Source organism: Rattus norvegicus, chromosome 6 (assembly GCF_036323735.1).
Source record: "Rattus norvegicus strain BN/NHsdMcwi chromosome 6, GRCr8, whole genome shotgun sequence".
Taxonomy (NCBI): Eukaryota; Metazoa; Chordata; class Mammalia; order Rodentia; family Muridae; genus Rattus; species Rattus norvegicus.
Window position 1 is genome coordinate 99542503 of NC_086024.1, and position 25465 is coordinate 99567967.

At 40.3% G+C, this 25465-nt stretch overlaps 1 protein-coding gene across 2 annotated transcripts in view; it reads right to left on the minus strand.

Annotated features, from left to right (window-relative positions):
- Positions 1-25465, minus strand: part of Kcnh5 (potassium voltage-gated channel subfamily H member 5) — a 292910-nt gene that overhangs the window by 191556 nt on the left and 75889 nt on the right. For both annotated transcript variants that reach the window (XM_039111744.2, NM_133610.2), the window contains 1 exon segment: positions 13975-14401. In XM_039111744.2, coding sequence (XP_038967672.1) covers positions 13975-14401 — 427 coding nt within the window.

A 25465-nucleotide genomic window follows, 5' to 3' on the forward strand; every position in this document is an offset into this window, starting at 1 on the left:
TTCATTGCTACCTATGAGGTCAGAGTCCAGGGTCAGTCCATGTATAGTCTTTAGGTAGTGGCTTAGTCCCTGGAAGCTCTGGTTGCTTGGCATTGTTGTTCATATGGGGTCTCGAGCCCCTTCAAGCTCTTCCAGTCCTTTCTCTGATTCCTTCAACGGGGGTCCTGTTCTCAGTTCAGTGGTTTGCTGCTGGCATTCGCCTCTCCACAACTAATTTTTAATTAATGTTTGATCTTTGCACATTCACAAACCTATTATCGATACCTACCATGTACCTCACATTCAGTCACAGAGTCATGGCCCACACTGTAGAAAGCTGGTATAAATTCTTATAAGCGGTCATCACCGCTTGAACCCAGGTTTCCAGCCTAGGAAGTCTATAGTCTTCCACAAGCAGTGAGCCACCTGGTCTGCCACATGTTCAAAGCTGGATTATGCTCATTCATTGCTGTGCTGTCTATGGACATTCTAGCAATACAGTAGTGGAGATGAAAAGCTACCACAGAGATGGTACCATCAGTAAAGTCTAAGATAGTTACTATGTGGCCCTACAACAAAAAATGCCAACTCTACATTTAGACACTTCCACACACCTCACACCTCATCATGTTGTCTTGACCAATCACAACAGCTTCCTAGTTGCTTTGCCAGTACCCAATGTCTTCTCCAATCAATCTTCCACACAGAAGAACCAATTTCTTTTGTTTATCCCAGATCTTTTAGGATAAAAGTCAAAGCCCTCTTGAAATGAGGAAAAGCCTTTTTGTATCTTGGTTTCCCTTCTTTCTCCTCAGGCACGTCCTCTTTCCACTCAAGTCAAAATAAAATGCATGGAGTTTCCACCAAAATGCCAAACTATTTCCTCTCTCTCTCTCTCTCTCTCTCTCTCTCTCTCTCTCTCTCTGTCTGTCTGTCTGTCTGTCTCAGATGTATCTTGTCATTTCCTTACTTGGCAACACATTCTAAGTTACACTGAATCATTCATTTACACACTCAACGTGGGCTCAGTGAACACAGCTATTCACTGAAAGGTAATGTTTTCCACTAAATAAACAACAGCAAAAGGGACAGACAGTAGTTGGGAGCTTCAATCTCTTAATCATTCCTACAAAGTCTTGGTTCCTGGTATACAGAGATCTAAGCTGGAAGTGGAGAAAGAGATGGACATTGTGATCAGTAGGAAGGTAGAGTTGAGGTGGGAGAGAGAGAGAGAGAGAGAGAGAGAGAGAGAGAGAGTCCTCTTCTCTAACATCTTGACTGTATCAAGAAGCTCTCTGGGGGCCAAGAAGCTTCTAGTGGCAGTCACATACCAGTGCTTTACAACGGCTGCTACAGTCCCAAATGAACTAACAAATTCTCACTAAAACACAATTCCGTTCCTGAGTCCTGAATCTCAACACCACACCCAAGTTTCTTAATAGACCACGAAGAACATTTCTTGTTGTTTTCTAGAAAAACTCTTTACAGATTCTGACAGGCTTTTTGGAAATGTGACTTGGCATAGAAAGAAACAGGACATGAAAGAGTATTCCTGCAAAGGGCAGTTCTATTTTGATAAGGAGACGGGGATAAGAGTGCACCTCACACGGTCTTTTTTTAAACCACTGGACCACATCTGAAAGTATTAACCTTAAAAGACTACCTAGAACCATGAACTTTGAGCTTCATAAAATGTGTTGCCTCGTGGGATACTCAGTTCATTTAAGGAAAGAGAAGATAAAAGCAAAAATCTTTCTTACAGGCAAGCAAACTCAAAGAACCGGCCCAGTTTCCAAAATAAACACTAGGCTTAAAGCTCTCCCCACTTGGCTAAGCGGGAAACCGCTTAGTGAAAAATGAGCATGCGCACACTCCAGTTTCCTCCTGCCCCCGAGAGCAGGCACAGGAGACCATGCAACACACAGCGGTTAATGTCACACCTGAGCTGACTCAATTGTTATGTGACAGTTGGTGGAAGAATGTCCTTAACGTTGGAACAGAACCATAACTCACATTTAAGCCTTTCTGTGAATCCATCTAGGTTAGGTAACCTCTTAGATCTCCACAGGTGCTTGTGAAAATGTCTTTTGTGCCCGAGCCAAGTACATTTCAATCTTCCCCGTGCTTCATTTCTACATGGAAAACCAGTTCCCTTTCCAAAAATACTTTGTGAAGGTATGTTTTCTTACCTTCACGATATCCCCCTGACAACCTTCCCTCTCATCTCTCTACTCAGCTTACTGCATAGAAGATACTTCTTTTATCCAAAGAGCAATGACACTCTTTGTGATGCCATCTCCTTTCCGCAGAATCGTGTGCCCCACACAATGGACAGTGATATAACCAGATGAAGGGATGCTAGGATGTCAGCCTTATTTTTTTTAAGTGATGTAAATACCACCATTCAACTCCTGCATTTAACATTTGAAAAATTAAAACACAGAGAAACTGGTAAGATGGTTCCTCGGGTCTTGACACCCAATTAATGTATATTCTCTCAGTCTCTAGGGCTCCTGTGCTCTGTTGTGTTCTTTCCAAATAAGGAAGTGTCAGGGCAAAGTCTATTGACTTTGAGTATGACTTGTACAGAGATACTGAGTGAGCTCACCAACTGTTGAGGAGGATGGGTGATGCTGGTCTCTATTTGATGATGAATGACAACTGTGTGACTGGTTGTACCCCAGTTACCCCTACTACCCTCATGGAAAGTCAAATTTCCCATCACACACATGCTGCTGGCAGATGGTCTTGCTGTTCTGATAAATCTACCAAACCATTTTCCTGCTTGACTGTAAACTTTTCTAGTCCATTACGGGAAGTTTCTAGAGTGTTTAAGTAACCTTCAACGATATCATTTTGGGAAACTGCACACTATCGTCATTATTAACTGGGTTTCTTGTCTGCCAATTAAATCTCAAAATTTACTTATATTCATGGTTTTCAGTCTTGCTTTTCTTTGCTTCTCAAATTCTCACTGTTATATTTCATATGAGTCAAGCTACCTCAATCTGGAAACTCATCAAACAATAGTAGAAAGAATAAATGATGTTTTAAATAAAATGAATGTTCAAAATCCAACCTGGCACTCCTTTGATGCATGCTGTCTGCCTGCTTAATAATATATTCAATAGAAGATTAAAATAATTATACATATATAAGCATGCCCAAGGAGAGAAATACTAATTATTTATGAGCGAGAGTTATCTGTAACTGGTTTTCTATTTGTGTTTGTCTATTTTATAAAATTGTAATAAAGAAGAAAATATAGAGTTCTTCATGATGGTTAGATTAAACTAAAATGCAAGTAATATGATAATTTAGTAATAAAGTAAATTACTTTCTTGATGAATCTTTAGAAGAAGATTCATAAAAATACACTAAGAGGATAATCACATTAGAAAAAAATCTACACTCAGATCCTGTTGTTTTATACCCATCAAAACAAATTATCCATGTACTAAGGTGTTTTATGAAAAGCTGCAAAATTAGACAGTCTGCTGATCTTTAGAAAATGGAAAATTATTAGGATTCAATAACAAGATTATGTAAATTAAGTGGATTAGAAACCACTTCACGAAAGCATCATTAAGTATTTACTGGGCAAATTAGCAAAGAGATTACCCACCTCTTGATTTAACAAAAACAAATCTGTTATTTTCCACAACGGCTGGAGAACTGAACTGCCGGGATACTCTCTCACTAACAGCCTTTGAGGGTGAATTTCATGAATGTGAAAAATGTCAGATTCATTCACAAATGGACAGATGTGAAGCACTGGGAAGGTCCTGACTAAGTTTTTAAGGTGATGGCTACTCCCAGAACCATAGAGGCCATTCCAATGGGAAGTATGCCAAAACTACAAAGAGACAAATGGAAGTCATAAAAGTATGTCTGAAAACATATACTGAGAAGAACAAAGAAATCAGTTCAGGCTGAATAAACGGATTTTACACATTGGGCAAGCTTAGAAATGAATGTCTTTAAGTTTAAAAACTTCCCCAATAGCAGATAACAGAAATATATTGTGATCCTAGAGACATGGGAAGTAGCTGAGATAACACAGAAATAGGCCAAAACTCCCTAACTATTTCCTCTGAGTTGAAACAGCCTTTGTGGAGGGAGGACAGAGTTTGTAAGATTCAGGAAACTCAGAAAACTTATAAGATCCAGGAAGTTCATGAAACTTCCTTGAGAAACTCAGAAAGTTACAAGATTTATAAGGTCCTTTGTAAAAGGTTATAAAGGCAGTAAGCAATTTCTGGAGAAAGTAGACTCTTCAGTGAAGCTGCCTCCAAGTTGAGCACTGAGATCCAGAGCTGCAGTTTCCCTGAATCATCACGAATACTAGGATGGGATTTCTAGTGAAAAAGCTGCCATTGTTGAGTCATTAGTGCTGCTATAATTAACTCAAATTACCTCAAAGATGACATGAGAGCAATCATTCCTTTGGTTAGTCCTCAGGACCATATACGAGAAGGAAAGATCTGTGTTTACAGTCTCCCAAAGAAAACCACACTGGCCTAGCCTGAACCTAGATCCCTAACTCTGGGCTGGGTGAGGCTCATCTGCCCAGGACCACAGTGGGACAGCCTGGGCAGGTGGGTGGCACAGCATAAGAACCCAGCTGGGGCCGGCCCTCCCTGTCCTGGCTGGTCAGTGTGCCCCCACCCACACTGTCCAGCCCCCTAGCCCATGTCATGTCAGTGGCCACCATCCACAGGTGCCACCTTGCCCACCGCATGCCCCCTTGTGCCAGTCGCGCAGCTGTGTGGTGTCGCGCCCTCTCCCTCTGGGGCTGGGTGGGCGCACCCTCCCCTCTTGTCTACTCACTCCTGGGGCGTTTCTTTGCCGATTTTTGAATGTGATTTTAAAGAGTGGAAAATGAGAAAAAAAAAAAGTCAAATTACAGTCACGGTCATAACTTTTCCTTAAAGATTTCTCTAATTCTCACACACAAAAAGATTGATATGGTTAAATTATTAGACAAAGTCAACATGCAGCTTAGCATTATGTGACAAGAGCATGGGAATCAGAAAAGAAAACACCACAAAAGAAAGAACTCAAAGGGGATGGAGAAACTGGATTAGCTACCACTAAAATCTTTAAATTTTGCTGCGTGGCATTAAAATTTCAAGTGGCTCTCCCTATGAGAAAACAAGCCATTCTTGATAAGTGATGATTATTTTTCTCATAGGCAATTGACATCGCTACCATCATCACCATCTCCATCAACTTTTTGATAAAAGGTTTTTCATAGTTATTGCGTTATAAAGACCAAAGTGGTACAAACGACCAACACAGACTGACTGCATTCCCAGCACAAATGAAGACATGAACTTTTCTGTTTTCTTCCCCTTCTCTCCTTACACACACACACACACACACACACACACACACACACACACCACAGAAACACACTCGTGCACATCAGAGAGAAAGAGAAAAACACAGGGAGAGGCAGAGTGAGAAAGAGCACTTTAAATTCCTGTCCGTGATGAACAGAACATACTCAATTCTGAGACCAGCAGTAGGATATTTTTGCTTAGTTTTCTTCGTAGTATTAAATGAAGAAAAAAAACAAGATTACAAATATCTGCAATGTTCATATTTGGTATTCCATATATGCGTGCCTAATAAAGTCTGGGCCTGTTAAAGATATAACACTCATGAGTCTGAAAATTTCTATAACCCTCTCAGTTTATCTAAAGGGAAATATGCCACAAAATCACTATAGACTGCATAACTAAGAAGAATATTAAAACCTATCTTCTTGGAACAGTCTGTCTATAGAAGTTGGACTCACACAGAGGCTTAAACTGAAACATAAAGCCAATTGGCAGGAGGATGCTAAGTACCAGAATAGATGAAAAATGTCTATTCATGCATTGAAATAAGATAGCAGAAACCCAAGGAAGAAGTGGCCAAGTATAAAACTAGTTAGGAACTGAAAACAAGAGGGATCTAGATCTTGCAGATATAGTCAGCCACACACAGCATAGAGAATAAAATAAAATCAACTATGAATCAAAGGCATTTTGAAAACCCAACTAAAACTGTGTGAAATTTTCTGACAGAGGGAAATGCAGAGGGAGAGTAGAAGGAGAAATCACTGGTGATTGTCTACTGGATGTCTTCTTGGACCTTATACCAACAAGCCATCTGAGATATTTAGGGTTGATCAATACAGCTACAGAAACTTCTAGAATCCCAAAGGAAAAACACATGTATATCAGCTGACCAGGAACTTTACAGAAGAAATTAAAGCTTAGAGTGCACATCTCCCTAACCAGCCTTCTTCATCAAAGCCCAATTGGGGGCACAAGTGCAGACAGGAGAACCTCATCATAACTGTCAGGGTCCTCTTCAACTTTGTGCAATCAGAATCAAACAAGCATTAGTTAGGAATTGTTCAGATGTTGAGGATACAGATGGAGAAAGGAGCAATCAAAGACCAGGTCAGGAGAAACTGACATTTCAAAGGAAAAGTGAAATGGGTTAAACTTGATTTCTTGAGATGTATTATAAAGAAAATGGGTAAATGTGGAGAATGTGAAGACTGGTGCTTGCTGAGGTAGTTTTTAGAATAGGGTAGTTTTAAAGGAATTTATGGAAAGAAAACTCAGTGACCCTGCATGAATCATGGCGTAAGTGTTGCAGGAGTTTTCTCTGAGATTAAAACTTTCATCTCAAGGGAAGGTCCTGAAGAAACCAGATGATCTAGGGAGATGAAATATGTCATGCTGTGGGCAAACACATTGAGCTCAGGAAGTAAACAACTCGATAGCTTCAAGAAGTCCCTGAAACTGACTAGATTCACCAGGCTCTTCTCTCTCCAAGCACATATAAGCTGTAAATACTGCTGATACCATCAGACCAAACAAGTTGACAGAAATAAGCATAGACCAGCAAAATGTTCTAAAAGAAAAGACTAACAGATGCCTGGAAGAGTTTCAGACAAACTAAGCTACTTGGAAAGTGCATTGTTCAACCGGTTGAGCTACCTCCCAGTTCTGTAGTGTGCTTCAAGTTAGCACGTTTTGTGATATATCACCCATGCTAGGATGAGATATTGGTGATCGCTGAGTCATTTCTGCTCCTCTAAATACTCTCTTCTTCATATTCTGTAACCCCAATAAAATCCATTGTTTCACCAAGCTAGACTTTGGTAGTATCCATTCTTTGGTATACCATCAGTTCTCTATCTAGGGTGAGTGGGTGTTTGTACCCATCTCCACAGTGATATCATACAACAGTATGTTAGGAGGTGAGTCCTGCAAGTAGAAGGCTTGATATTCTCAAAGACATCCAGAGGGTGGGGAGGGGAACACCCATAGAGAAGGGGAGAGGGAGGGATTAGGGGGATGTTTGCCCGGAAACTGGGAAAGGGAATAACATTCGAAATGTAAATAAGAAATACTCAAGTTAATAAAAAATAAATAAATAAAATAGAAAGAATACACACACACACACACACACACACACACACACACACACACACACAGCAGTCTCAACTAACCTGGATCCTGGGGATCTCTCAGATATGGAACCACCAACCAGGCAACACAAACCATATGAGGCCTTCTAACACATATACAGCAGAGAACTGCCAGGTCTGGACTCAGTCAGAGAAGATGCACCCAGGGAGTGGGGAGGTCTGATGAGGTGGGGTCCTCTTGGAGATGGAGGGGGAGGAGGTGTGGGATTTGACTGGAAGAGGGATAAACTCTGGACTGTAAAAATAGATTACAGAATAATGAAAAAGATGTATGTTTCCATTTCAAGAGATTTGGATTAGAAGTGGGCCTTCCCACTTCATGTGATTTAATTAAGGAATATCCCTCACAGGTATACTCTGCCGCTTGGGTTTTAGTTAATTCCCGATGCAGTCAAGTTGAGAGACATCAGAGTAGGGAATGTGGTTGATCTGGAAGGGATTGGATGGGTGAATATTATCAAAACACATTATATGAAATTCTCAAAGAACAAATAAAAATAAAATAAAATATATTCTACACACATGTGGAAACAGTAAGTAATTTAGATTTTCTTTTGTATGCATTTGAGATGTCTGTGCTAAGGAATGATGCTGTCTATTTACTTTTAAAGGGTGTACTCTAGCTTCTAGAGTCTACACAGAGATTTAGCATAAGAATAGCAATGGAAGGAAAATATAGGAAAGTACTTCACTAGTCCAAGCTATCTACATTGATTTGGTCTTAGGTAGGATGTTGTGGCTTGAGCAACAAAGGAAATAAGAATGTATTTAAACTTCTACATAGTTTTTATCTTCCTTTGATTATGTTATGAAATGCTATTCTAGACTACCCATCCCAAAAATGAGTTTGGCAAATTCTTTAATATCTAAATATGTATTTACTTGTGATCCCAGTCATTATTACAGCAAATTTAGAACCTATATCCATGTGAAACTATATCTGCGATATACAAGCACCTTTATCTGTAATCCCGTCAAAGTAGAAACATTCTAAAGGAATCTAAGTTGAGAAATCCCAAACATACTTGCACATCTGAATGTATAATTTAGATAGGTTCACTTAGAAGTTGGCAGCATTCTCACATTGGTTCCCTGTCCTGTGGAGTGATGGCTATTATGGTTTGAAAGGCTAACTGAAAACCTTTAACATTTTCTCTGCCAAGGAGAAAAGCAAATTGAATGAAAAAAATGGTATCACACCCTGGAGGCACTGCAGAAATTAGTGCCACCATCAAGAACTTGAAAGATGCAGGGGTGACGACTCCCAACACATCTCCCTTTAACTCTTTTATTTAGCCAATGCAGAAGGCAGATGGATCCTGGAGAATGACAGTTGATCTTTGAAATCTTGATCAGGTAGAGACTCTAATTGCAGCCTTTCCACCAGATGTGGTATCCTTTCTTGAGCAGATTAGCACGTCTCCTGGTACATAGTATTACGCATCTATTGATCTAGCAAATGTCTTTTCCTCCATACCTGTCCATAAAGACCATCAAAAGCAATTTGTTTTTAATTGGCGATGCTCGAAGTACACCATTATAGTTTTACCTCAAGGATACATCAACTCTCCAGCCCTGTGTCATAGCTTAGACAAAATTTTGCTTATCTCTTTCTTCCACAAATTTCACATTGGTTCGTTAAACCGACATTATACTAATTGGACCAAGTGAACAGGAGATAGCAATCCATTGAGCGCTCTCTCTCTCTCTCTCTCTCTCTCTCTCTCTCTCTCTCTCTCTGTCTACACACACACACACACACACACACACACACACACACACACACACACACACACCAATCCAATAAAACTTCAAGGGTTTTCTACCTCAATGAAATACTTAAGTTCTGTATATGGGACACGCAGAGACATTCCTTCCAAGGTGAAAGATAGGAGAAGCTACTGTATTTGCCCATCCTTCCACTAAGAAAGAAGCACAATGTTTAGTGGGCCTTTAAGGATTCTGGAGACAACACATTCCTCTCTTGAGTGTGTTACCCTGGACCATATGCCAAGTGGCTTAGAAAGCTGCTAGTTTTGAGTGGGTCTGGAACAGAAAGCTCTTAAACAATTCAAGGCTGCCGTGCAGGCTGCTCTACCACTTGGACCATGTGATCCAGTAAACCCAATGGTGCCTGAGGGATCAGTGGCAGATAGGGATGCTGTTTGGAGCCTTTGGCAGGACCCTATGTGTGAATCATAGAAGAGACATTTGGGTTTTTGAAGCAAGGTTCTACCATCATCAGCAGATGACTCTTCTCCCTTTGAGAGATGGCCTGTGACCTGCTACTGTGCCTTCGTAGAAATGGAACATTTGACAATGGACCACCAAGTACTGAGACCTGAGCTGCTCATCATAGGCTGGATTTTATCTGACCCATTAAGATCTTATATAGCATGTTGACAATAGCAATCAATTATCAAATGGAATTGGTATATACATGATCAGACCCAAGCAAGTTCTGAAGGCCCAAGCAAGTCACATGAAAAAGTCATCCAAACGCCTATGATTTCTACTCCTGTTACAACGCTGTCTGCTGCCAAGAATGCACCTGTAGGTTCCTGGGGTATGCCCTATGGTGACTGAGGAAGAGAAGACTAGGGCCTATTGTGATGGTTCACAATATTACACAGTCACCATACAAAAATGGACAGCTGCAGTGTTCCAACCATTTCTGGGACAATCCTGAGAGACACCAGTGAGGGGAAATCTTCACAGTTGGCAGAGGTGCAGGCGGTACACACAGTTATGTTCTCCTCTGTAAGGAGATGGGGAAAGAAAGCTCGGCAATTGTTTGCTGATTCGTGGAGCATTCTTTGTGATAGAGAGGTTATGCAACCAAAACGGAAGGAGAGGCATAGAAAATATGATATGAATACTGGGCATATTCATACACAGACATAAAGAGAAAGGAATTTCTTATGAAGAAAAATAAGTGCAATTGAGATATTCTTTTTAATTTAATTAAACAAGTCTCAGACAAATACTTAATGTCTTCTCTAATTTTCAGCCCTTGGGTTTCATATAGTGACATAAAATCATATATGTGTATATGTCATGAAGACAGAGGAAAATTGTCTAAGAGAATAAAGGCTCTAATGGAAGGGGAGCAGGGAGGCTGTGAAGGGCTCTGTTCTCTGAACAGTGGACACTTGTGGTAAGATGTCCTCACATAACACAGCGTCATAGATGGTACATACACACGATGAAGGCTTCTTAGGAATCATAACAATTAAAATGTTTAATTAAGATGTTCTTCAACAGATGAACCATTAAACAGCAGTGGCCCAAACCACAAGATGCAACCCAGAAGAAAACTATCAGTAAATTCCATCCCCATTCATATCAAAGGCCTAATTGGAGCTTAAAAGGCAACTTTTAAAAGCTTTATTTTACAAGATTCCATTTTTATTGCATCTTAAAATCACAAGATCATAAAGAGGTAGAATAGATTATTAATTTGAAGAGACTGGGAAGAGTTGAGGAAGGGTTGTAATGACATGGAGAAGATCGTTATGGTGTTAAGACAGTTATGAATCTTTTCTGTTTTGAGTGTTTGTAGCAATTACTTTTCTATTGTGGTAATAAAACACCACGATCAAAGCATCGTGTGGAAGAAATGGGCTCAGGGCTCTAGCAGCTGAGAGTCCCCCATGGTGGCGCAGAGGCATGGAAGTAGGAACAGGAATCTGAAGGCTCACATTTTGAACCGAAGGTAGGAAGCAAGAAGAGCCAGCTAGAAATGCCATGATTTTTAAACTCTCAAAACCCACCTCCAGTGACACACTTCCTCCAACATGGCCACATCTCCTAAACCTCCCACCATCAATCGGGGACCAAGATTTCCAATGAAGGGGACTACAGGGGACATTTCATTAAAGTCACCACAGTTCTGGCAGAGAAAAATGATCAGGGCTTCTCGTGCTATGTAAGCATGCTACACTGACCTCCATCCACAACTCCCAGTTCTGTACCTTACCTGCAATGATAATTACAGGAATCAACACCTGTGGTGAAACATATACTGTAAACTCTGATACTGTATTCCGGGAATAAAAGAAGGAAATCAAGACCAGGCGAATGGAGCCCTTCTCTGCACAACCACTGCAATTTCTAGTTCAGGTAGAAGTTCTTCAAACTTCTACCCAATTCTAGATTTGCATAAGTACCAGGTAACATGTTTTTCATAAATGTTAAAAGCAGCACAGTGCTGAATTCTATCTGTGATGGAACATTTTCTTTATAACACTATTGCCCAAATATCTTTTTGATATAAGTACACATTTAATTAATCATGGGAGATCTCTCTCTATGTAGAATATGGCCACCAAAGGCCCCTAGAGGAGACATAGCTTGCATTCTAATCCTTGCTGTTACTGAAGCCCTAATCCACACTTAGAACTTGGTTATTCTCTTCTCTGTGGCAGAATACATAATGACTAGGGAACTAAACACTTGCTAACACTGGTGTTAAAGTAAATTCAGGTTACTCTGCTAGGCTCCTCTCAGGGACCTAGCAACAGCTTATATCATCACCTGTCTCCTCCCCCTACCCTTTATTCCTTCCTCTCTCCCCTGATCCCTAAACCCGGCCTGCTGCCTCCTGCCTCCTGCCTCCTGCCTCCTGCCTCCTGCCTCCTGCCTCCTGCCTCCTGCCTCCTGCCTCCTGCCTCCTGCCTCCTGCCTCCTGCCTCCTGCCTCCTGCCTCCTGCCTCCTGCCTCCTGCCTCCTGCCTCCTGCCTCCTGCCTCCTGCCTCCTGCCTGCTGCCTCCTGCCTCCTGCCTCCTGCCTGCTGCCTCCTGCCTGCTGCCTCCTGCCTCCTGCCTCCTGCCTCCTGCCTGCTGCCTCCTGCCTCCTGCCTCCTGCCTCCTGCATCATGCTTCCAGGGGCACTTGGTATAGGCTGCCTATAAAAGGACTGCCTGCCACTCTAGCTCCCTCTCTTTCCCACATTTTCTCTCTCTTTCTCTGTTCCAGCATTCTCTCTTTCCCATTTTCTGGCCTTGCCTGCCTCCCTACCTCATTTCTACATGGCTCTACTTTCATCTGTTTGTCTGTCTACGTGTCCACTTGTCTGCCTCTTCCCCAGGCCCTCACTCCTCTCCCTTCCCCCAGTAAACCTCCTTTATAGCAGATTTACTGCATAGCATAATTACTCAGTGGCATACCTTGGCATGGGCCTGCCAGGTATTCCCTTGCCACATTATATTTCATAACAACAGTAGCTTCTGGACACTCTGACATATGAATATGGTTCTTAACCTTTGGGCCACAACCCCTACGGGGTCCACATATCAGATATGCTGCATATCAGATATTTATGTTACAATTCTCAAGAGTAGCGCTGTTGAGCTATAACGTAAGGAAGTGTGTTAAAGGGTGACAGCATTAAGAAGATTGAGAACAATTGGCCTAGACCCTGAATCTTTTTCATGAATACCCACATCTAAAACTCTATAGTTTGGAGCCTCATAAAAGCAGAAGGAGAAGAAGGCTTACACTAAATTATACAAAACACCAGCAATAATGACTTCAAGGCTTATAGAACATATTAATGCTGATCATGTCTTCAGCGCTATCTTGAAGTTACTCTAGGTGTCTTCAATGAGTCATGTAGGTCAGCTTGAAGGTGGAAATGCCTGGAAACTTTCCTTCAAGACATTTGAAAACAGCCTCTAAGGCCTGAGCATCTTTCATGGCTAGAATTCTGCTGTCAATCAGTTAGAATGTGGAGGCAGAGCACATGGTCTTTAGCTCTTTGAAAGGGCATCCTACTTTCAAGAACACTGCCAACTCACTGTAGGCAGGCACACAAACTGAGTCTTGGTCTCTGTCACTGCTAAAGGCTTTCAGTTCACCGACCCTTTCATCCTGTGTCATGGACTCAACAGACTATAGTGTTTGTCCAAAGACTACATTTATGAACTTCTTTTCACTAACTTCATTATAAGAAAGATAAAAAAGAATACATCAAATTGTATCCTGAAGTCCACTTTAATTCAGAAATTCAGTTATTGACTAAAATATTTTCTAACTTATGGTCTTACATCACATCCCATCTGCTTTTTTAGGAATCCAACTGCCAACAAAACCTACAGAATGTGCCAGACACCTCCTGTCTAGATACCAGAGCCGGTTCCCTCTCCAGAGCTGCCAGGTTCAACACCATGCATGCATTCAAATTGCAGACTCTTCAGTCTGAGTTTTTTATCACCCCCCCCAACACACACACACACACACACACACACACACACACACACACACACACACACAGAGAGAGAGTTTTTCATGTGCTAATGTATTCCAAAGAGTAAAATGCAGTCCTTCCTTGCATTTTTATTTCCTAGGGCTGATTCAAAAGTAAACCAATTGCAAATGATTTCAATTAAAACCTTTCTTAAGAAAAAGATCGTTTCAATCCAGTCAGAGTTCAGAGGCAGGAAAAATAACCTGTAAAGACTAAAGCTGCTTTTTAATAGAGAAAGAAAAAAAGGTACTTACAGCCGACCATCATCATGGCCACTGAGAACATCTTCTCCACGTCTGTGGTCGGAGCTATGTTTCCAAATCCTATGGTTGTAAGGCTCGTCATGGTGAAGTAGAGGGAGGACACATACAGGGAGTCCTTGCTGGGTCCTCCTTCCCAGATCCCTGCACTGGTATTGTAGCGATATGGAGTCCCAATGCTCAAGGCCAACTGGTAGAGCCAGCTGTCTATTTGAATGGTGTTGGTGACTTCATCAATGACCTCATAGTCTCCAATGCTGTACCAGATGCAGGCCAGCCAGTGGGCAACCAGTCCAAACACACATACCAGGAGCACAAGGACCGCTGCTCCATATTCCAGGTAATGGTCCAGTTTCCTAGCAACACGGCCCAGGCGTAAGAGGCGTACCACCTTTAAAGAGCTGAAGAGACTGCTGATTCCCTGTACAAATGAAAAAATTAAATGACAGTAGGAAACATTATGATGGGCTACTTTTATAAATTTGATCACCTAATTATATACCAAAAGCATACAGATCCTAAGCAAGCAAGAAAAAGCCACAATGATAAATATTTTTCTTCAAAATGTAAATTCTATCCCACCCAAGAATAGAATATTTTTGAAATTTACTAGCTGAAACATTTCCATTAGCTAAGAACTGTTCAGTCAAGAAGTATAATTTTCAAACGTTTTCTGCACAGGGTACAGATAAAAAGGTGGTAAATTTGAGCCCTTTCTTTTTTCTTCCTATGAAAGTTTCCATTTATCCCTTACTTTCTAATAGGTAAAACACATAAACCTTCTGAATAAGGAAACCCAGTCTGACTGGTGAGAAAACAAGAAGCTCTTCAGTGCATATGGGGGCAAGAAGTGAAAATCATCCTTAGTCCCTGTCCTGAATCACCCAAATGAGCAGAGCTAAAGCTAGAATTGGTAGAAAGACTCCAAATTCCTACATTCTCTAGTTACAGCCCTATAGAAGTCATCCAAAGGAAGAACAGCAAGACATTCACATTTTTGTTGAGAAATTCATCAAAATCATGAAAGGTCCCATAGTTGGTCTTCTGGAAGCATATGAGAGGTTACCTGGGGTGGAGGAGCAGGAAATGCATCCCTTAGACAGGTTGCAATACAGAGGAAAATTAAAGCAATGACCTGGGGTGTTCTTACCTGCAATTCAAATGAGGGCCATGACCGCCTCACATAAATTCTATTTCCAAGATGTCATGTAAAGCATCCATCCTAACCTGCTCTGACCAATGGACGGACAAACTGACAGGGTGGGACAGATATGACATCAACAAGATTCTAAACACAGAATGGTGAAGTTCTTGACTTTAAGTCAATAAAAATAGTTTCAAAATTCATCTACTCTATTAGACATTTAGATGCTTATTATCATGGAAAATTTGAGGAGAGAGAAAAGCCAGAAGAATACGAGATGCAGAGGCAACTGGAGACATGAGAAGTGGCAGGCCATTCTGGGAAGGCTTCATCTCCGCCTGGCTCGCTTTAGCTTTCACTTACCAGCTCTCAGATGCCAGGTCATAAAATAAATCCCCTTCCACTCAGTCAGACTGAAAATAAGGCCCCGAACTTTAAGTAGTTAAAAGACATAGACGTGAGGCCCTGGAGACAACTCGGCCTGTAAAGTGCTTGTGGCTCTAGTATGGAGAACCTGAGCTTAGACCCTGGAGACCCCGTAAAAGAGGTCAGGTATGGTGGCACGTGCTTGTGTCCCCAGCACCAGGGCGGCAGAAACAGGAGCATCCAGTCTCTGGTAGGAAACCCTGTCTCAATAATAAATAAATAAACAAACAAACAAACAAATGAAATGAAAATAAGGTGGATAGTGTTTGAAGAGGAGCAGTTCCTTCCCACATACACAAACATGTACATATAAACACAAGAGAGAAGGAAAGAGAAGAGGACTGGAGGGAAGGATGAACGGAGGAAGGAAAAGAGAAAGAAAAGATAGAGGGAGGGAAAGAGAAAGAATAGAGGGAGGGTAGGAGGAAGGGGAGGGAAGATGGATAAAATTAAGAAGACAAATAGGCATTATACAGTGGCATCAATGTTATATAAAGTGAGAAGATTCAAGACAGCTCAGAAACACTCAAATATGGACATGTATAATTGTAAAGAAGGAAGAAGATAAGGGTTTGCAGAGCACTGGGCGCTGGGGTTCTGCGCTGAGTGCTGGGGACATTGAAATAAATATGTCTTACCTCTGCAATACAGGAATTCATAATTGAAATTCATGAAAACCCAGAGTGTAATTTTTAGAAAGTTAAGTGCTGCTGTGGATGCTGTTTTCTAGGTAGCTTGAGTTTGTGAAAAATGGTGGGGCTTCTCTTTAGATGCCACACAGAAAAGTTATTTCTGCTTGAATTCTTCTCCATTAAAAACAGAAGGAAAGTCAGAGGAGATGTCATTACTCCATTTGAACTAATAGAGAGCCACAAACCCCAGCGAGAATGCACAAATTAGAATCTACTAGAATTGGAGTCCCAAAGAAAGAGAGGATTAGTCCAAAAGGAAGCAGGCCAGCCTGAAGGACAAGTGCTGTGAGGCCACTTACTCAAAAGCTTGTTTACACAGCCTGGCCCAAAGCAAGTAAAACGTGGGCCTTGTGAACTTACATTTGGTTCCATGACCACCTTTTCCCTTTTAACTTATTTTCTACCAACTCCCCGACTGGCACACTTTGCTAAATCATCTTCCAAAGCTACCCCTCTCCACATTTCTTTCATGGTCTGGGGATTCCTATCACGCATGCCTCTACCCTTTTAAGGTTTCATTGGTCTTATGAATAGGAATGGATGGTCCCCAACACTTCTTTGCAGAACACTCAACAGAAATCACACGAGTTTGTTGAACAAGAGGGAAATGCCTGCTATGCATTTCCTTGTGAGTTTCCCACGGATTCCAAAGGTTGGTAGGGCACAGGGATGCTTCACTTCTTCCACCTCCATTTTTAACCCTTGTCCTGTGATACTCATAACTGTTACCAACCTGCTCTATGAGTCTCAATTCTTTCCTCCTTCCGACAGATCAAGTCATGAGCTGCCCAAGAGCCACACTTACCTAGATTTACGAATTTATCAAAATGTTTCTTTCCTTTTGCTCTTATGGCTATACCTTGGTCCTGGTTCCATGTTTTGTTCTGTCTTAGTCATTGTTGTTACATTGTTACACTTGTGCGGTGCAGACAACCACTTCCTACAAGTCCCAAATCACACATTACAAGCTACCAGCACAGAACCTTTAGTAAAATTTACATCTGTCTAATGTAATGTCCCCTTCTGACCTTAAACCATTTTCTACTAACTTATTATTCATAGGATTAAATATTACTTTTGTATTGTTCACATTGTGAACCCTTAGTGATCTGGTCCTAATCTACCCTAGCCATTCCTCTCTATGATTATCAGGCCACTGCAGGATCTGCTCACCACAGTGAATGCAATCCCAGTCTGCTTCATAGGACATTGCAACTGGGTCATTCCTGCTATGTAAATAATATTTTCCTCCCATTTTCTTAATGGCTGGGGTCTTATGTCATGGCAGAGTCTCTCCTCCACTATCCTCACTATTCTGCTCTCACTTTCTCTCCCCACTGAGAACTGGGTGTTTAGCTTTGTGTTGCCATACACTCTTTGCACATCTCTAGGAAAGCAATTATCACAATCACACTTTATTAGAAATCTGTTTCCATGCATGACATGCCAGGAAACTAGAAACTCCTTGAGCAGTGTATCTAGTATCAGCTACTGATCTGGCAGTTGAAACTACACTGAGCAGTCAATATAGTCCATAAATGAAGAAGATAGATAGATAGATAGATAGATAGATAGATAGATAGATAGATAGATAGATAGATAGATGATAGATAAAGAAAGATAAATGATAGATAGATAGATAGATAGATAGATAGATAGATAGATAGATAGATAGATGATAGATGATAGATAGGTAGGTGGATGGATAGATAGATGATAGATAGATAGATAGATAGATAGATAGATAGATAGATAGATGATAGATGATAGATAGGTAGGTGGATGGATAGATAGATGATAGATAGATAGATAGATAGATAGATAGATAGATAGATAGATGATAGATAAAGAAAGATAAATGATAGATAGATAGATAGATAGATAGATAGATAGATAGATGATAGATGATAGATAGGTAGGTGGATGGATAGATAGATGATAGATAGATAGATAGATAGATAGATAGATAGATAGATAGATAGATAGATGATAGATGATAGATAGGTAGGTGGATGGATAGATAGATGATAGATAGATAGATAGATAGATAGATAGATAGATAGATAGATAGATAGATAGATAGATGATAGATAAAGAAAGATAAATGATAGATAGATAGATAGATAGATAGATAGATAGATAGATAGATAGATAGATAGATAGATAGATGATAGATGATAGATAGGTAGGTGGATGGATAGATAGATGATAGATAGATAGATAGATAGATAGATAGATAGATAGATAGATAGATAGATAGATAGAGGGATAGATCTAGGTGCTCTGGTTATACCTAACAAACTGACTTGACAGCATAATGTGGAGAAGAAATAATGATTTTAACTTTACATTGCATGAATAGAGTTCAGAAAGCAAATAGGAAATAGAAATTCTCTCTATGTCTACACTGACCAGGCCACACATTTAAAGGGCACAGGATTCACCAGAGAACTGCACAGAAAGAACTAAAATTTATAGACTTTGAGAAATGGGGAAAAATCTGAAGAAATGGAGAATGGACAGGACCCAGTGACATTCCCATACACAGGCCACAAGAGAGGGTGAGCTCATTCTGTGAAAACCTAACCTGAGCAGCCTGGCTCCTAGTTGGACTGGCATGCATGGACGAATGTACCAAAGACATCAATAGCCATGGCCATGTGCTCCATGCAGTCAGCTGAGCAAAAAGTTGGCTCATTCACTGCTGCTTCAAAAAGACAGTCTAGGTGATAATATGCACCACGTATTTGCCACATGCCAGACACTGCTTTCTGTGTCTTCTCTCTGTGGACTTTCCTTCTCGGAAACAACTCTATGTGATAAGGATCATGAAAACATGGTCCAGAAAAGTTCAGTCATTTCAAAAGTTCACAGAGTTACTACAGAAGGATTTAAGAGCAAACATGGGCAATCTGGCTTCAGGTGCTTTGCTCATTTGAAACTCAGTCTGCCGAGAGCACAACACTAACCTGCAAGCCGGCTCATAAAGGGTCATTCTCTATAGACTAGAAATGATTCTCTATAGGAAAGAATAAAGATGGCATGTCTAATCTCCATTGGCAGGATTCAGTCACAGCAAAAGTCACAGAGGGTATTCTATGGAGGTACATAGTCCTGAGACACGTGGCAAGTCATTTCATTTTATAGGAGTGGGATTCTCACACTTCACTGCTCACAGAAGAGAAGAGAGGCTTCTAGGTCACAGCAAGCAAGCAATGTGAGCATCACCCAGGCCCAGACCTCAACGTTCTTAATACATCCTTCACAACCACATGCTTTGCAGTCTTCTGGTCACATCCCATAGTCCCATCACATCCCTCGTAGTCCCAACAATATGAATCTTGCTAAACACTGGAACTGAGCACATCCCCTGAGGCCTCATCAGCATATACAATTAAACACACTGATGGGCTTTGATAACCACATGCCCATCTTTGTCTGCACTCCAGGTCATTTCCCATTATTTTTGTACAAAGCAATAGTGCATCAGACCTTTCTGCTACCAAAAGTCATGCCAAACTTCACCTTTGATCTTGCCTTCAGTATTCAATTTACTGTTGTCTCATCTAACCAGAAACTGTTATACGATAGATAAATAAGTTGGCTTAGTTCAGAAATTCTCCTCATTACTTTGTATAAAATGAATCTCATGCTCTCATTACAAATAAATATTTGGAATGACCTAAAGTCAAACGTCTACCCCTGAAGAATGGATAAGGGATACTATCTTCATTCAATAGAATACTATATAAAAATAAACTAGAATTGTACCTAATTAATAGGAATAAGTATAAAAGTGTTATATTAAGCAAAATCAAAACATCAAAGAATATACACAATATAATTCCATTTGTGTGACGTTCAAAAAAGAACATAAATTACCCTATGGGCTTAGAAGGAAGGAGATGAGCTCTCATTGTTGGGGGACGATGATAGTGATAGGGAGTTTGCCTTCTGAAGTTCCATGAACAGTCTGCCTAATGTTGATGTGCTTCTCTTAAAGAGAATCAGAATATCCAATGGTCTTGCCTGTGATGCTAAAATATTACCAGATACAGGTTCAAATGAGTGATTCCTACCTCGTCGTCCTATTACTAGAGAACTGGATGAGCCAAAGTCTGTTTCTAATATTAGTATTTTCTAATCTTATGGTTCGTTCCTATGACCTTCACAATGGACCACAAATTAGATTTAATTCATTGATAATTTTCTTTTTACTCCTCTCATAATACTGGATCTTTTATAGAGGTATCTTCAAAAACATCTCTCTTTTTCTACCCATACTTTTAACAACAGTTTCTTGATTCTCTATTTTCCACCAGTGCTACATATTCTTTCATTTCCTGCTTCATTTCCTCCAAACTTTTCAGTCATTTTGTGCCCTCCTCTGCACCCTATGACTTTCTGCCTTACCCCTGAGATCTCACAGCATGAATCCCTGGGGCTCTTCTGGTGGAAAAAAAATATCAAACACAGCAAATGTGTAATAGAACACAGGCGGGTTAATGGGTGGATTCTCAGGCTTCCCATCTCCTTCACCATCCTTGCCAGTTTCCTTCCTTGACAGGCTCCTAGGGCATAGGAGAGCAAGGAACATTCTAGAGCAAGATAAATTCCATGCTATAAACTCTTCTCTTGGTTTGTGAATTGCCACATTAAGAAGTCCTAGCAACAATAAAGCCATACAAAACACTCATCAATCCATCCAGTTGTTGATCATTCACTATAGTAGACTAATTCAGCCAACATCCCTTCCTGATTTCTTCCTTTCCTTGTTGTATAAACATAAGAATAGTCAAAGAACTTGCCTCTCCAAGGGTCCCATGACAATTAAGGGAAGGCAAAAGAGAAGATATTGAAGCACAGTGTCCTGCTGCATGGCTTTTCACTTATATCTTGCCATCTTGCCACACAGAATTTTGTGACAGACCAATACTTTTTTCAAACCACAGCTGGGATTATTTCTCCTCTTACTATACCAGTTTCCCTCTTCAAAGGAATTCGGAACCCTCCCATTAAGAGATCAGATTTATTTCAGAGCCCTCATCATTGGAGCCAGCCTTCTGGCTGGCTTTGCCCAGCAGAATGTGATATGAATGACACTGTGTCAGTTCCAAACCTAGACCACGAATCCTCTGCACAGCTCTACTCATGTTCTTAGAAGCCCTCCATGTGAGGAAGACTAAACAAGCTTTTTGAGAGAAGAGGTGACAGAAGCTACCCTTTTGCATCATCGGCTCCAGTGACCCCAGAAGCCACTACTGATATATGGGTGAACTTGACTAAAATAAGTCCAAGGCAACCCAAATAAGAACTATTCAATTAAACCCCAGACTTGTCAGTTATAATTAAAATATGTCACAGTTGAAGTGCAGAAGAAAATATAAATATCGATCTGACACAATAGATTTTAACCAAAATAACCAAGTAGGTAAGACATGGGGTTGTGAATTAAAACAATATTTAATATGTAATTGTTAGATGTTATTTGTCTAATACATTATAAAGTATGTTCTAACTACTTTACATGGATTCATAACTGTAAATTCTCCATGACAAGGAACACAAAGATATGCCTGCGTATATCTTTAAAGTATTTCTGAAATCCAGTCTTACCTAAGATCTCATCATTACTTTAAGTGGCATGAAGGCAAACAGTTCTTTCAACAAAACAACATCAGAGATCATCTGCCAGCTTAACTGCAACAACTTTCCCACTTCTCAGATATCCATGCCTATGGACACAATCTGAAATGCACCACACCCACTGCAGACTCAATAACCTTGAAGTCAAAAATCCTTCCATCAGATCACAATCTATTCCCCATCAAGTTCAGTGGTGCAGGTACAAGCTGCAACAGTATTTCAACCCCAACCATACAACAGACACTTCCCTCAATTGCTCAATCCTCGGTAATCTCTTTCTCTTATTAAGCAGGATTATACTGACTTAGTCAACTTGACACAAATTAGTCATCAAAGAGGAGGGAGCCTCAGTTGAGGAAATATCTAAGTTGATCTCAGTTGAGATCCAACTCTAAGACATTTTCCCAATTAGTGATCGACATGAAAGGGCCCAGACCATGGTGGGTGGTGCCATCCATCCCTGATGTGGTAGTTCTGAGTTCTATAAGTAAGCAGACTGGGCAAGCCATGGGAAGCAAGCCAGTAACCAGCATCCCTCCATGACCTCTGCATTAGCTCCTCTCTCCAGGTTTCAGCCCTACTTGAGTTCCTGTCCTGACTTCCTCAAGTGATGGACTATGAACTGGAAGTGTAAGCCAAATACACCCTTTCCTCCCCAGTATGCTTTTTGGTCGTGGTGTTTTGTTGCAACAATAGAAGCCCTAAGACAAGCACCATGATTTTAGCAACATCAACACTAGGAATTCCTTAGCACTCCTTACTCTTCTTATACTCTCTACCAAAATCTGATTCCTCACCAATTATTAACTTTCTTTACACCTGATCAAGATTGAGGAAGCCACAGAGTAGAGCAGATCGCTTGTCATATCAGTTCTCTAGTCACCTGTCATATCAATTCTCTAGTCAGCCGTAATATCAATTCTCTAGTCAGCTGCAATGCATTTGCAACTACTTAGAAACTTTGCTATTTTATTTGGAACTTCATTTACCCTCTGTATTTTAAACTATCTCCACTCTAGATCTAACCATTCCTCATGCAATTATGTTTTCCCATAGAAGGTATTAACTTTTTAGTATTTTTATGCCTCTCAATAAAAGGGATAATATACTCTTTCTCTGTCTTAAAGATGTTTTCTGATTAAGAAATCAGACACAAGGAAGTATCCTTGACATCTTTTGTTAACATACCTTACTCCTTATCATTTTTAAATTGTATTGGTTTTAACCCTTAAATATCTCTCAAATATTTATTCTTCTCCATCTCCACTGTCACCACAGTATGAAACTCTCTCCTCTATAACTTCAAGATGCTTCAAGGCATTTATTTTAATGCATTCAGTCTGTTATGAGCATTACAATTAAAAAGTTTCATCATCAAAATCACTGCAGGTTCATCATCAAAGCCTCAATTTTCCAAGCTTTGTCCAGCTTTGCTCATACATAATCTAGCCCATGCTTATCATGCCAATCTCAATTTACACCACTCTTCTGTTCCCCAACCACCTTGCTTCCTATCCTTTGACTATGACAGCTCCCTCAAACACAAGGACTCTGTATTTTCATTTGCTCTAGAAGGAATGTTTTATGATCCTTTTGTGTCTCTGTCTATTAAGACGTTACAGCTCAGCACAATCATCTTCTCCTCAGTGATACCTTTCCTATCTAACCAAGTCATTTCAAAGCTAACTATACATTTTTATCACTATATTTGTATTTGTGATTGCCTGGTCCCATCATATTTTGTCCATTCTTTTATCCACAGGACATCCTGTAGTATTTTGGCACATAGTAGGTATTCAAAAATAGTCCACTACTAAAAGAATAAAATAATAAATATGTCTCTCATAATAACTTCTAACTCCTTCAACATTGATATTGTAATAAATAATGAATAGATATTTAATTTTCACAGATAGACTATATTAGACGAATGGATAGAAATCACAAAACAATAAGTCCTGTTTCATAAGTACTGGGCTCTTACTCTAAATAGATTTTATACATGAGTGACTACATAGTCCATTTCCATTTCCTTTTGCAGAGTGCAATTTGAAGACTGAGAGAAAATTGCAAACTACATTTGTTATGTGAACCTCTAACCCAGATAACAAATTCTATTGCCTCCTTTCTATTCAGAACTTTCTTCTCTGACTCATGCTACCAAAAGCTCCGTAGGGAAATACTCCTAATTACTACAAGCATTAGCAACATCCTTCAGTAGGGGATCTGAATTTAAATGACTTGTACATGACACCTGCTTTAGTCAATTTGTGTTCTTACTAAATCACAATGATTTGCTTAGAGAGATAGACAGACAGACAGACAGACAGACAGACAGACAGGCAGGCAGACAGACCACGGGTTAAAAGGGGGATGTTTCCATTTAGCACCAAAAATCTACTACTTTTTTAATGCTTTCCATTATAGAAGAGACCTTTTAACAAATAACCATTGGGTCAACAGCAAATAGAAGGCCTGATCAAAACATGCAACATACAAAGAGGTATGTTAGCTAGACCTCTGCTTTCTCTAAACATTATATTTACAATCAAACAAAGTTGGAGGACACTTGGAACTCCTCCTTGTATACATTTTATAGCCTTTATAATCAAATCTAAACTCCGTAACACAATCTGCCCTCTCCCTACTCCCCAGTCTCAATCTGCAGGTGCCACATGCTCTCCGAGCTCTGTTAATAGAGAACTTCTTTTCTTCCTTCAGAAAATCCCATATTCTCTTTCTCCTAGTGGATCTTCAAGCTCACTGTTTAAAAGAGTGTCTCTAACCTCCCAGCTGCTTCTTTTACCTGACAAATGTCTACTTATCTTTCAGGTCTGAGCTTAAGTTGCATTGCTTTAGAGACTTCTCTTAGATATTCCTTTCTTCAAAGAAGCTGGGACTCTTGCTTTAAAGCACTGACAATTAGTCCAAGAAATGCTGGCTGAATAAAGTCACAGGCAGTGAAATTTGAAACAGAAAAATACTGAAGCAATTAACTATGTAAACAAATGAGAAGGGGGGACTTTAAGTATGTGTGCCTATTAGTTTTTTATCCACTTGACACAAATTTGGGTTACCAGGGAAGAGAGAACCTCAAATGAGGAATTGTCTCCATTGGGCTGCCCTGTAGTCAAGTCTGTGAGGTATTTTTGTGATTGATGTGAAATGGCTCAGACCAGGTGGAAGGGACTACCCTGGCCAGGTGGCCCTGGATTGCATAAGAAAGCAAGCTGAGCAAGCTATGGACAGCAAATGAGTAAATGGCTTTCTGCCATGGTCCCTGCCTCGGCTGGCTCTCCTTGGGTTCATGCCCTGACTTGCCTCTGACATGAAAGCATAGAGCGAATAAATCCTTTGATCCAAGTTTGCTTTGGGTCAGTGTTTTACCTCAGCAATGGAGAGGAAAACTAGGACAGTGCATGAACCAGAGCCAATAGGAGACCTACAGATAGAAGTAGAAATAGATAGTATAAAGAGAGGAAAAAATACAGATGTATAAGGTATCACATCAATCACGAGAGATGTAGGCAGCCACAAAGAGACCCTTATTTATATCTATGTCAAAAAAAAGAGGTTT